This window comes from Squalius cephalus, assembly GCF_949319135.1.
Source record: "Squalius cephalus genome assembly, chromosome: 24".
In the NCBI taxonomy this organism is placed as follows: domain Eukaryota; kingdom Metazoa; phylum Chordata; class Actinopteri; order Cypriniformes; family Leuciscidae; genus Squalius; species Squalius cephalus.
Window position 1 is genome coordinate 7,182,913 of NC_137145.1, and position 12,051 is coordinate 7,194,963.

Sequence of the window (12,051 nt, forward strand, 5' to 3'; positions counted from 1 at the left end):
TCAGTTTTCCAAAGAACCCAGTGTTACAGGAACAGTGGATGCCGTTTGTTTTTCCGGGCAGCAACGGAGTGTAGGAAGTGCGGTTGTGTGTTCTGGTCGTTTCAGTGACGAATGTTTTATTAACAAGGCCCAGGTCGACGCTGGATTTGCAAATCGTTTGCTATTAAAACGTGGAGCGGTCCCAGTGATAAAAGACCCCATTCATGTAAGTACAACTGGATCAGATTTCTGTCTTTTGCTGGAAATCAAGAACTACCGCTTGACTCTATAGCTCCGCCTCCAGGACCTCGGCTTTTTCCGGAGAGAATCGGAAAGCTGTATTTTTCTTTTCTAAATATAATAAAACTAAACACTTTTTTGAGATATTAAGGATGCACTACTACTCTATAGGTACTCAAGATTAACATGAGATTAGGTGAAACTGTGCATGTTATGTACCCTTTAAGTGACTTGGAACACTACTGCTCTGCACACCACACAAATAGTGCTACTAATGCGGAGACCAAAGAAGTCTTGATTTATAAATCAAGCATCATGTTAGTTCAGGGAGGTCACATCAGTTATGCTTGCATCAGTTCACCCATGATTTGACAAGTACCTTGTTACAATGATCCTTTAAATTCACTCTATTCAGATGATAATGCTCGCTGCATTTAGACTCCCACCTCCATCTTCAGCTACAACTTAGCTGATGAATGTCAGTGATTCTAGGCTAGTGGTGTAATCTTCTTTACCTCTTCTGTGTATTGTCATTTGTATTAAGCCATTTTTTCTGTCTTACAATTGTGTGCAACTATCAAATATGTGAACTACTGTAGCTGTTTTATTTTAGCAGATGGGTAAAATATTGCTGATCTCCTCGCATTGCCCAGGCATGGCTTCATCATGCTTCATTCAGTTTGACCCAGAACAAAAGTGTACAAACAAACATCTACAACTATTGATGAAAGTTGGCCTGATTGAATTCATTTCAAACCGAATTTGAGCTAATAGCAAGATATTTTAATAAGCATAAAAATCCACAGCACACACAATTATTACACATAACTATTTTGTATTTCTGCATTTAACTACTGTATGAAATAAGTTTATATAAGTACTATTAACATTTCTAGTACATTGTCCACATCTTGGGTTTACATTTTCAATTTTCACAAATTTCACAAAGAGGATTGCCTGTAAAGGATACATGTCATGCTGCCTTGGAACACAAAAAAAGATACTAGGCAGTATCTGACAAAGTCAGTCATCATTCACTTTCATTTCATCCTTTTTTTTTTTTTTTTTTTTTTTTTTTTTTTTTTTGTTCATACAATGAAATTAAAATGTGACAGAGGCAATCATTCTGCCTGACATCTCCCTCAGTGTTTGAGTAAATGAGTAAATACCTGAGGTTGAGTAAATGAATTTTTTTTTTATTTATTTATTTTTTTTTTTTTATGTTTGGTTGAACTCTCTCTTCATTATTAGGTTAATGTTGATCACTAAATTGTATGTGTCATTCTCACTCCTGAACACCTAAATACATATGACATATTCTGTAATAGCGGTTTTTGTGTATTTGTTCACCCCCCTCCTCCCTTCAATCATGAATGACAATCTGTAAAAATGTCCATCAGAGAGGATGCTGGCTGAAATATTCGAAGAGTTAAGATGTGTTTAACTGATATTTTAAACCAGCGGTAAAATAAAGCATAGACAATAGGATTCAGACCTGAGTTTATATTAAAGGTCCATACTAGTAATGTCATTGTAGTGGATGTAATTGTTGTGGGTTTTGTTAGAGAACAGATATAGAATGGAATAAAGCAAAGCAGATAAGCCGTCACAATGATTCCTAATGTCAGAGCAGCTTTAGTCTCAGATTTCCTCCTAACTGAAACTTCCATTACACATTTTACACCATTCATTTGAGAGTTAATAACCTTCACTTGCTGACGTGCAACATAAAATATCCTCAAATATGCAGTGATTATGACAGTACATGGAAATAAGAAGGAAAATATCAAATCAGTGAATCTCCAAGCAGGAGTAATCAAAACAATACACTGGCCGTAACACATTGTTTTGTCTGAGATGTTAAAATATCCATTACTAATTACAAACCAAATAATGTAAAATGAACAGCAAAACCAGCAGAGACAGATGCTTATTAAGGTTTTAGTTATGGTTATTTTCTGTGGGTACTGTAAAGAGTAACACACAGCCACATAACGATCAACAGCAATTAAAATTAAATTACTAAGAGATATAAAATGGAGCAACCTAACGATAATTACAAACAGTCCACAGTAAGTGTCTCCAAAGTACCAACATGTCTCAATTTGCTTGATGCCCTCTACGGGTACCACAATAAGTCCAATAAGCAGGTCGGTCACAGCCAGAGAGAGAATAATCAGGTTTGTTGGAGTGTGAAGCTTCTTGAAGTGAGAGATGGAGATGATCACCAGCAGGTTCAGAAACACAGTCCATGCTGACAGCAATAATACAAAAATGTAAATGATATTATGTTCAAAACTGGAGCGTTTTTCCTTGATACATGATGAGTTGATGGCAGGAAAGCAGTATTGAGTCTCATGATCCTCTGTCTCATAGGCCATGAGTGAGTCTCCTCCTGTTAGGAGTTTGTTCTGCTCTCCTTTCTGTCCTTTCATTTATAGTGTCTAGCTCAGGCTGGCCCACCCATTTTCACCCACTCTGATACTGCATAATGAAAAAACTATTATGGTTATGTGTTCTTACAAACTATTTTAACTCAAACGTTCTGGGAAGAAGTTTTTAGATAAACCTGAAAGAGCTGTTGGAAGCTTATTAGTGATGGTGACGTTGAATTCGTGGGACTGTGGTGAAGCTCGTTTAGAGCCTACCTTTAACTTTTTTCTTCTGGCAATTGCATTTGGCTTCAAAATTCATAAAAGTTTTTGATAAATTTGATGACCCCCCCCAACCCCTCACCCTACCCCCACCATCATTTCTATTAGATTAACAGTGTTGTAAAACTTATCATGCAAATGAAATATTAAAATTCTCATAAATATGATAATTAACAAACTATAAATAATAGTGATTTAACAATCATAACTCAATTTTTTAATGCACTGCAAACAGTCAAATAAGCTTTCATTTTTCGCTCGCTGAGAACGGTTTAAAAAGAAGAGAACAAGCTAAGATATTTCTTTAATTAGTGTTTAAGGACATTCCCTGACATAACATTAGAAAGAAAAATGAACATACCTTACAGTTTTTCTCAATTGTTTACACACAAATACTGGTACTTGAGACACAATGACCACAACATGTAACTCATTCACCAACCGCCTGAACCAATTCTGCTAAACTACAAGCACAATTCCTGCTTTACACTCAAATTGCAGTTCTAAAACACACTTTTTTCATAACACTACACACAATTCTCTGCTTTTGGCACAATTTTCATGCAGAAAATCTCTTGTTTTCACAAGGAACACACTGCCATTCAAATATGCACACATTGGCAAACACCCGTCACACAGTTTTACAATTAGCAATCAGAGCTTTAGCATAAAAGGGCAACAGGTCAGCTCTTCAATGGAGCAATGGATGCCAACATTTTATTTATTTTTTTTACTGTAAAGGTGATGATACACAGGGCAATTTTTTGAGCAATGTTGCTGGGCAATGTTGCCGTCAACGGGCAACCAGATGAGACACAGAGCCCACGACCGATCTAAATTATCCAGATAGAAATGTATTGCCCATTTTCAATGGGAAAGTGCCCAAGCAACAATCACTCGGCAAGATTGCCCTGCAACATTGCTCAAAAAGTTGCCCTGTATCATCACCTTAACTGTATACAGTCAGTTCTTCTGTTGTTTTGTATGTAGCCTAGACCACTGTATGTCCAACTTTGTGTTGGTTGGGATGTACACTGTGTACATTGTTTTTGTGGGAAAAATAAAATGTATTTTTTACCGTGTATTTGTGTGTTCTGAGTATAAAAACAACATTCTCAAATATTTTACAACACACTTATACATGTACTGTCTGTAGTAAGTGTAACACTGAGCCAAAAAAAAAAGGCCTAAGTCATTATGATGAATGGAGAAGAAGTATTTTGCATTCATCATAGTGTTTTACACTGAGCACATCAGTGTTCAACTGGTTCTTATACATGTCTATTCATATGATGGTTTGTGTGTGTCATTTGAAAACAAAATACCATTTTGAGAAGAAATAACATTGTTTTGAATGTAAAGTTTCATTTTGCAGGAGAATTGAGGGGTTTTGCCCATTGTGTGTGTGTTTTTTTATTTGTGTGTAGAGTTCTGAGAATATGAGGCATGCTTTCAGAAAATGTGTGTAAACAATCGAGAAAAACTGTAAGTGCGTTGATTCAGTAAGGGATCTTGTCAAATTGCCATTGAATTATTGAAAGTGAATGCAATCACAGAGGTGATAATGCACACATACATATGCTAGCTAAATGTATGTGTTAATCTATTTATATATATACAGGTGCTGGTCATAAAATTAAAATATCATCAAAAAGTTGATTTATTTCAAGAATTCAATTTAACAGGTGAAACTAATATATTATATAGACTCATTACATGCAAAGTGAGATATTTCAAGCCTTTATTTGTTATAATTTTGATGATTATGGCTTACAGTTTATGAAACCCACGAAAACAAAATCCCAGAAAATTAGAATATTACATGAAATCACACAGTAATTACATAGTGATACCATGGTCATTGAACCAGGTTTTGGTTCTTTTGGCAGTGTGGGCAGGTGCAAATCCTGCTGGAAAATGAAGGAAGCATGAAGTGCTCTGAAAATGTCCTGGTAGACGGCTGCGTTGACTCTGGATTTAATAAAGCACAGTGGACCAAAGCCCTCTTTTCTGATGAGAGCAAATTTTGCATCTCATTTGGAAACCAAGGTCCCAGAGTCTGGAGGAAGAATGGAGAGGCACACAATCCAAGATGCTTGAAGTCCAGTGTGAAGTTTCCACAGTCTGTGTTGGTTTGGGGAGCCATGTCGTCGGCTGGTGTTGGTCCACTGTGCTGTCCACTCAACGCAGCCGTCTACCAGGACATTTCCAGAGCACTTCATGCTTCCTTCAGCAGACAAGCTTTATGGAGATGCTGACTTCATTTTCCAGCAGGATTTGCACCTGCCCACACTGCCAAAATAACCAAAACCTGGTTCAACGACCATGGTATCACTGTGTAATTACTGTGTGATTTCATGTAATATTCTAATTTTCTGGGATTTTGATTTCGTGGGTTTCATAAGCTGTAAGCCATAATCATCAAAATTATAACAAATAAAGGCTTGAAATATCTCACTTTGCATGTAATGAGTCTATATAATATATTAGTTTCACCTGTTAAGTTGAATTCTTGAAAGAAATCAACTTTTTGATGATATTATAATTTTATGACCAGCACCTGTATATATATATATATATATCAGTAGTGTAGCCAGAAAAGAGACTCTGGGTGTGCATATGAAAATCTGGGTGTGCCACATTTATTGTCAGATTACTGTGCAAAATTATTAACCCTAACCATAACCATGCCCCACATAACCACAAAACTATATAAAATATAACTATACATTACACTCAGGATCGCCAATAACATAGTCATAACATAGTGCCTGTTAGCTGCACTGTAAAACCTGATGAGTTAGTTCAACTCAAACTGTTTGAGGAAACCGATTGCCTTAAATCATTTAAGTTTATTAACTCAAAAAATTTAAGCATAAAAAAATATTTGATTTGTGTCCAAGTAACTCAATAACTTATTATTAAGATAACTTGGGTAAATAAAGTCAATAGTACTAAGTCCATTCAATTAATATAACTCAAATCTATGAAGTACACTGTAAACCCGAAGAAGTAAGCAGAACTAGCAGATTTTTATTTTGTACTTAAACATTTCAAGTTAAGAACAATTAAAATGTATGAGTATTAATTCATACAATTAACTTAAAACTTTCATGTGATCTCAATGTGAACACTTTTATTAGTATAAACTTAGTTAGCTTTTAAAAGCTAATCTGCTAACATACTAATTTGCTAACATATTAACAATAGTATGTTATACAGAAGCACTTGCTGTATGAGCACAACAATATAAAGAGATTATTTGCTCTGAAATCAAGCTTCATGCACCACTTGCCACCATAAAGCCAACATTAACAGAAATTCTTCTAAATTAGCATAACAAAACATTAATCACTGCTAAATCTCACACTTAACATTAATCTTACACAAAAAAACCATTATATTACACTTTTAATTTTAGCATTTACTCTCCCTTTTGAGTGCCATCGGCAAAGCATGCTGGGAAATAGACATCAAAGCCGTTTCAGTTATACTTAAGTTTGTCTAAATTAAAATAAATAATTTCATAAAACTCAAAACAATGAAATGGTTCAGTTTACTTAAAATAGTTCTGTGAACTTGAAAGAAAAAGAAAGTGCTAAATACTCATAAAAGTTAATTTGACTGAACTAATTAGTTTAATTTAAGTTTTTCCTACTCAAACCAATTAATTATTTTGAGCGTTAGGGTTTACAGTGTGCTTAAAGGGCGAGACGGCGTGGCCTGGCCTTGAAAGCCTAAATTATTTCATCCAGGTCCAGTGTCTCTGCGAGTTCTCGTTCAAATGTCAGCAACGAGAGGCTATTTAGTCTTTCTGTGAGCATGGTTGCTCTGTTGCTGGATTTGATTCGGTTCACTGCTGAAAACAAGCGCTCCACAGAACAGCTTGTAACAGGCAATGTGAGCAAAACACGCAGTAAACTGTTCATGTTGGGGAAAACGTCCTTCTCACATGAGTCTAAGACTTCAATTAAGGATGGGTACAGGTGACCCCCATCCACCTTTCGTTTGAGCAGTTGCACAAATACTGTAAATTCAGGACCTTCCACTCCAAGTCCATAGTGCTTGCTCGGTGCCTGTAATATTTCCATCTGGCCAAACGCGTCAGATCCGGGCAGCAAGGAGGCAGCAGCCTTCATTATTCCGTAGGAGTCACTCTGAAAACGGTTGTTAAGTTCCATTAGCTGTCTGTCAAGAATGGAAATCCACAAGGATTGCAAATCTAAGTCACTCCTCATGGGCGTACACCTGCCCACTGTAGAGGTCACATGCGAGTCGGAAAGCCTGGCAGGTAATTTTTTGTTACGTGCACCCACTATGTCCCAGTTGTGCACATCATTCTTCTTCATGACGTCATCAGTAAGCCCAATGATTCTTTCAAATTCCCCATCTGAGTTATTCCTAAATGTAGTAAAAGTTTCTTTTAAACCCTCAATCATGTGGACAGAGTCAGTAACAGAAACAGATAGGGACTGTAGGCCTTTTGTCACAAATTCACTTGCACTAAACAGCTTAGAAAATGCAACAAGGAGAAAGATGAACCTCTTGGTCTGTATTTGTTGCAAAAGAGACTCTGCATCTATTTTGGTCTGGCCTGAACCTTCTGCAAACTCACTCAGTGTTTCCAATATGACGTCATACAACTTCAAGACTCGACTCACAGACTCAGATTTTGAACTCCATTTAATATCCGTGGAGCGCACAAGCTCCAGACAGGGTTTGTCGGGGTGCAGCTCTTTTTGGATATGTAGAAACCGTGCGTGTCTGTTAGCTCCGGTCATGAAATGGTGCAGTGAATTTATAACATCAAAAAAAGTGACCACAGTAGGAGACACTTTTGAGGCTGTTGAAAGAACAAGATTCAGGCGGTGCGAGTGGCAGTGTACATACACTGCATGGGGGAAAGTGTTTTTGAGGAGCACCTGCACCCCAGCTCTCCCACCTGACATGACTGCCGCTCCGTCAAAACTGAAACCCACACACAATTCAGGATCCAACTGCAGCGGTTCCAGTACTTCCAAAATTTTGCCAGCGATGCCAGAGGATGTCATATCATCTGTTGCCACAAATCCGACAGCTCTCTCTCTTAGATTGCCATTAAATATATACCTCACACAGACAGCAATTAGTTCCTTCTTCGAGAGGTCCTTGTACTCATCAGCTAAAACGGCATAATAGGTGTCAGCCTGTGCATGCAATTCTGCTCTGATTTTTCGTCTGAGAAGTGATGCTGCAGTTTCAAGGAGGTCGTTTTGAATATCTGGACTCATCATTTTTGCATTAGCTGGAAGCTCATCAAGGCGTCGTTTTATCTCGGGGTCATATTTACAAAGCACGTTAAACAACTCCAAAAAGTTTCCTCTGTTAAGACTTTCTATGTCTTCCTTGTGACCACACAGTGCAATCCCTTGTTTCGCACAGAAAAGCAAAATATCAATGATAACTTTGACATGTGCCCGGTTTCTTTCAATCAGGTCAGTAAAATGCTCCTGTGTGTCTTTTGTTACCTGATGCATGATGTCACCTTTTCCAGCCCTTTTTATCTCCATGAAACCTTTGTGTCGGGCCACAGCAGCAGCATGGGCTTTACTGGCTTCATGTTTTATACAAAACTGACCAAGATGTCCCCAGTCTCTCAGTCCTGCTTTGCTGAATCTGTCCTCCTTTGCATCAGTGTTAAAGTGGCGACAGGAATGGCAAAAAACAGCATCCATTGTGATACTGTACTCTAACCAAGTGTACCGGTCATACCACTTAGCAGAAAAATTCCTCCTCTTTCCACTGACTGTTTGCGTGACTGGAAAAGCACACAGTTTTGGCTGACATGCAGGCTCATCTGCTGCGGAAAGGTTAGGCTTAAGCTCTGAGATGGAGGCCATTTCGGTGTCTTCTGATTCAACAGTTTTTTCCGTAGCCAGGAGTGCAGGAGGAGTCACATCTGTTGATGTTGGGCCCGGGGAGGGAGAAACATCCTCATCAGGTGTAACGTTAGGCCTTGTGTCTGGCTGTCCATCAAGCCGAGGTTTTTTGCTAAAAAAATTAAGAAGGGAGCTCTGCAACATATTGCTAGCTAGCAAAGTGCAATCAAAAATTCTCTGTTTATATGCGCGGCAAACATCTCTGGGGAGCTGCTGGGGTCACAGTCAGCTGCTGTTTGCTGATTGGTTGGCAGTCCGAACGTCGGCAGATATTTTTTTAACGAAAATAATTTAAAATGTAAATTACATTTTAACATTTTGAGCGTTATGACACCATATATTGGATTCTTATTTCTGTGCCCCTGAGAGTATGATTTATAATGTTCAGTGACGTCACAGAACTGCCAGATTCAAACTGCTTTCGCGCGTTGGCTGGCGCTGAGGCAGAGACGGACGCGCTCAGCGCTGATATATCACAACTAATATGCAGTGTTTTCAACCACATAATGTTTATTTTAGGTTTCATACATTTAAATATACATAATCACTAGTAAAACAATACATTGGTAGTTTGTAAAATACACACTGATGTCTATATGGAAGCATCAAAAACTAGATCTATTCAAATGTAATTTGCCGACGTTTTATTCATATATCAGACACACATAGCAGAAGAATAAAGTTGACTCTATTCTTCTCCCAGTTCAACAGCCACTTACTTTCATGTATTTCGGGAGAAACTGGGGAATTCAAGTGCTGTAAATCCGGCTGACAGGACTCTGAACTGCAGCGCTCATCTCGTTATAGATCAAGATAATTTATAAAGGTTTTTAAACGAAGAATCGGAATATCAGATAGTTGACATGGTAAACAAGTTTGTGAATTTTTTTTGATAAAAAAGGAAAAACGAAATAAAACGAATAGCGAGACATCTGTTAGTTATTGTGGCTGCGGTGTGTCACGTGACAATCATGACGCGTCGCCATGGAAACAAGGGGTCAGTTAAAATATGTGTAACTTACGCGTGAAAGGGTTGATTTAAAATATATATATATTCTAAGTAAACTACAATAGCCCAAGTTTAGTAAACATTTTTTTATTGAGACTATAAAAAATAATTCTGCATCTATTTTTAGGTGTGCCAGCTGCCACTGTGGGTGGCACCGGCACACCCTGGCACACCCGTGGCTACGCCCCTGATATATATATATATATATATATATATATATATATATATATCCCTCTATGGTACGGTGTTGCCTCCAGGCAACATAGTCTATTTTAGCTTTTTTATAATAAAAACTTAGTTTTTCTCGATTGCTTAAACACTATAACCAGGCTTTTGAACTAAAATTTCAAAACCATAATGCCATCTATCAAAAAGCACACCCATTTCACTACACTATAGACACTATTCCCTGTTTTGACACATGAGTCAGATTTGTTGAACTGTCACTGCAAAACTCTACACACAAATCCCTTCATTTCTCATTGCCTAGACCATGTTGTCATTTAGAAAGCACTAGCATTCAATATTGTTCACTCAAGTCAGCACAGCTTCAGCTCAGTTAGCACACAATTACCCAGGTGGAAACACTAAGAGTCAAAATTGAACACACATCAATCAGATCCTTCAATAGATAGATAAAAGGGCCCAAATCAGTTTATTGAGTTTTGGAACAATGGATCCAGAAAGACATGAAGGAAGAGACCGAGGAGGGATAAGGAGGAGGAGGAGGAGGAGGAGGAGGAGGAGGATGGGCAAGGGCAAGAAGACAAGCAGTCTCAGATGAAATTCAAGCCACTCTACTTGCCCATATCTTTATCAGTGGTGTGACTATGAGGGAGGCTGGGCTACGAGTAAGGCCAAATTTGAGTCGCTTTACCGTCGCCTCGAGAACCTTCATGGAGGTGCGGTGGCAAACAAAATTCAATCACTGAATAAAAGACAAACATTGCCAATAGTCTTTGATGAGGTGTATTTTCTTGCAAGAAAAGGCCAGCAGTCGTACAGTCACACAGAGTGTTTGTATAGTGTGACAGTGAAGGGAGGGCATCCTTTCTCCTTTTGTCACGGTTCATGAATTCACTGTCTCTCTCTCGTCTAACGTGCTGTTGTGTGTGTGTGTGTGTGTGTGTGTGTGTGTCTGTGGGCGTGGTCACTGATCATCAGTGATCAGTAGCGCCAGCTGGTTTCAATTGTATGTCTCTATATAAGCTCAGTAACTGGTGTCTCATGTTGTCAGATCGTTGTGGTTTCCCGGTGTGTTTCCCGTGCCTGTTCCTGTGTTCCCTGTGCCGTTTTGGATCTTCCTGTCTTCGTCGTGTCTTCCTGGATTACCTGCACTCTTCTCAAGATCATCGAGCACTTCACTAGGGATCACCACAGGATTACTGCACCAGCACCAGTTGCCCACCGAGGTCCCTGCGTCACTATTCCACCAGCGTCTGTGTCCGTCCACCTGTCCCGCTGTGTTGGCGTTCATCTGTGTGCTGTGTTTCTGTCCATCTGTGTGTTTTCAATAAAGAGCGTTGTTGCATATACATCCTGTCTGTCATCCGTTACAGAACGATCTGACCATCTATGGATGTAGCAGGCGCCACGAGTTGGGACGAGTTTGCGACTCGAAGCATTGCGAGAATGGACACCCAGGAAGAGAGCATCGCCAACACAGGTCGGGCGGTGCAAGCGCTTGTGACGCAGGTGTCCGAGCTCACCCAACAACTCCAACAGCTAAGAGTTCCCACTGCGCCGCCCACACTGCCCGTTCAGCCCAATCCACCAGAGCCGCCCCAGCAGCGCGAACCGAGACTACCGACACCAGAGGGATATTCAGGTGAACCGGAGTTTTGCAGAGCATTTTTGACCCAATGTTCTATGCACTTTTCATTACAGCCGCTGACGTTCAGTCAAGAACAGTCGAAGGTGGCATTCGTGCTGACGCTGTTATCTGGCAAGGCGGCTCTCTGGGGAACGGCAGTGTGGGAGAATCAAGATCCGTGCTGCGCCTCGTTCCAGGCACTCTCCGAGGAGATGAAGAGGGTTTTCGATCGTGCGGTGGCGGGTAGGGAGGCGGCCAGACTACTCGCCGATCTCCGCCAAGGTAACGGCTCGGTGTCGGAATATTCCATCCGGTTCCGCACCCTGGCTGCAGAGTGCCGATGGAACGAGGAGGCGCAGTGGGATCGATTCCTGCATGGGTTGGCTGACCGTGTCCAGAGGGAGATTTACATGCTGGACCTTCCACGCAGTCTGAATG

General features: G+C 39.6%; 2 protein-coding genes across 2 annotated transcripts; both read right to left on the reverse strand.

Annotated features, from left to right (window-relative positions):
* Nucleotides 1–1,586: 1,586 nt before the first annotated feature.
* Nucleotides 1,587–2,654, reverse strand: LOC307152927 (trace amine-associated receptor 13c-like; the record flags this gene model as incomplete). The annotated part of the gene is made up of 1 exon (XM_079861923.1): nucleotides 1,587–2,654. The coding sequence occupies one exon, from the start codon at nucleotides 2,652–2,654 to the stop codon at nucleotides 1,587–1,589; it is 1,068 nt and encodes a 355-aa protein (XP_079718049.1).
* Nucleotides 2,655–6,610: 3,956 nt separating this feature from the next.
* On the reverse strand, nucleotides 6,611–8,587 carry LOC307152083 (zinc finger MYM-type protein 1-like; the record flags this gene model as incomplete). Its single annotated transcript, XM_079860475.1, has 1 exon — nucleotides 6,611–8,587. The coding sequence occupies one exon, from the start codon at nucleotides 8,585–8,587 to the stop codon at nucleotides 6,611–6,613; it is 1,977 nt and encodes a 658-aa protein (XP_079716601.1).
* Between the last annotated feature and the right edge of the window lie 3,464 nt (nucleotides 8,588–12,051).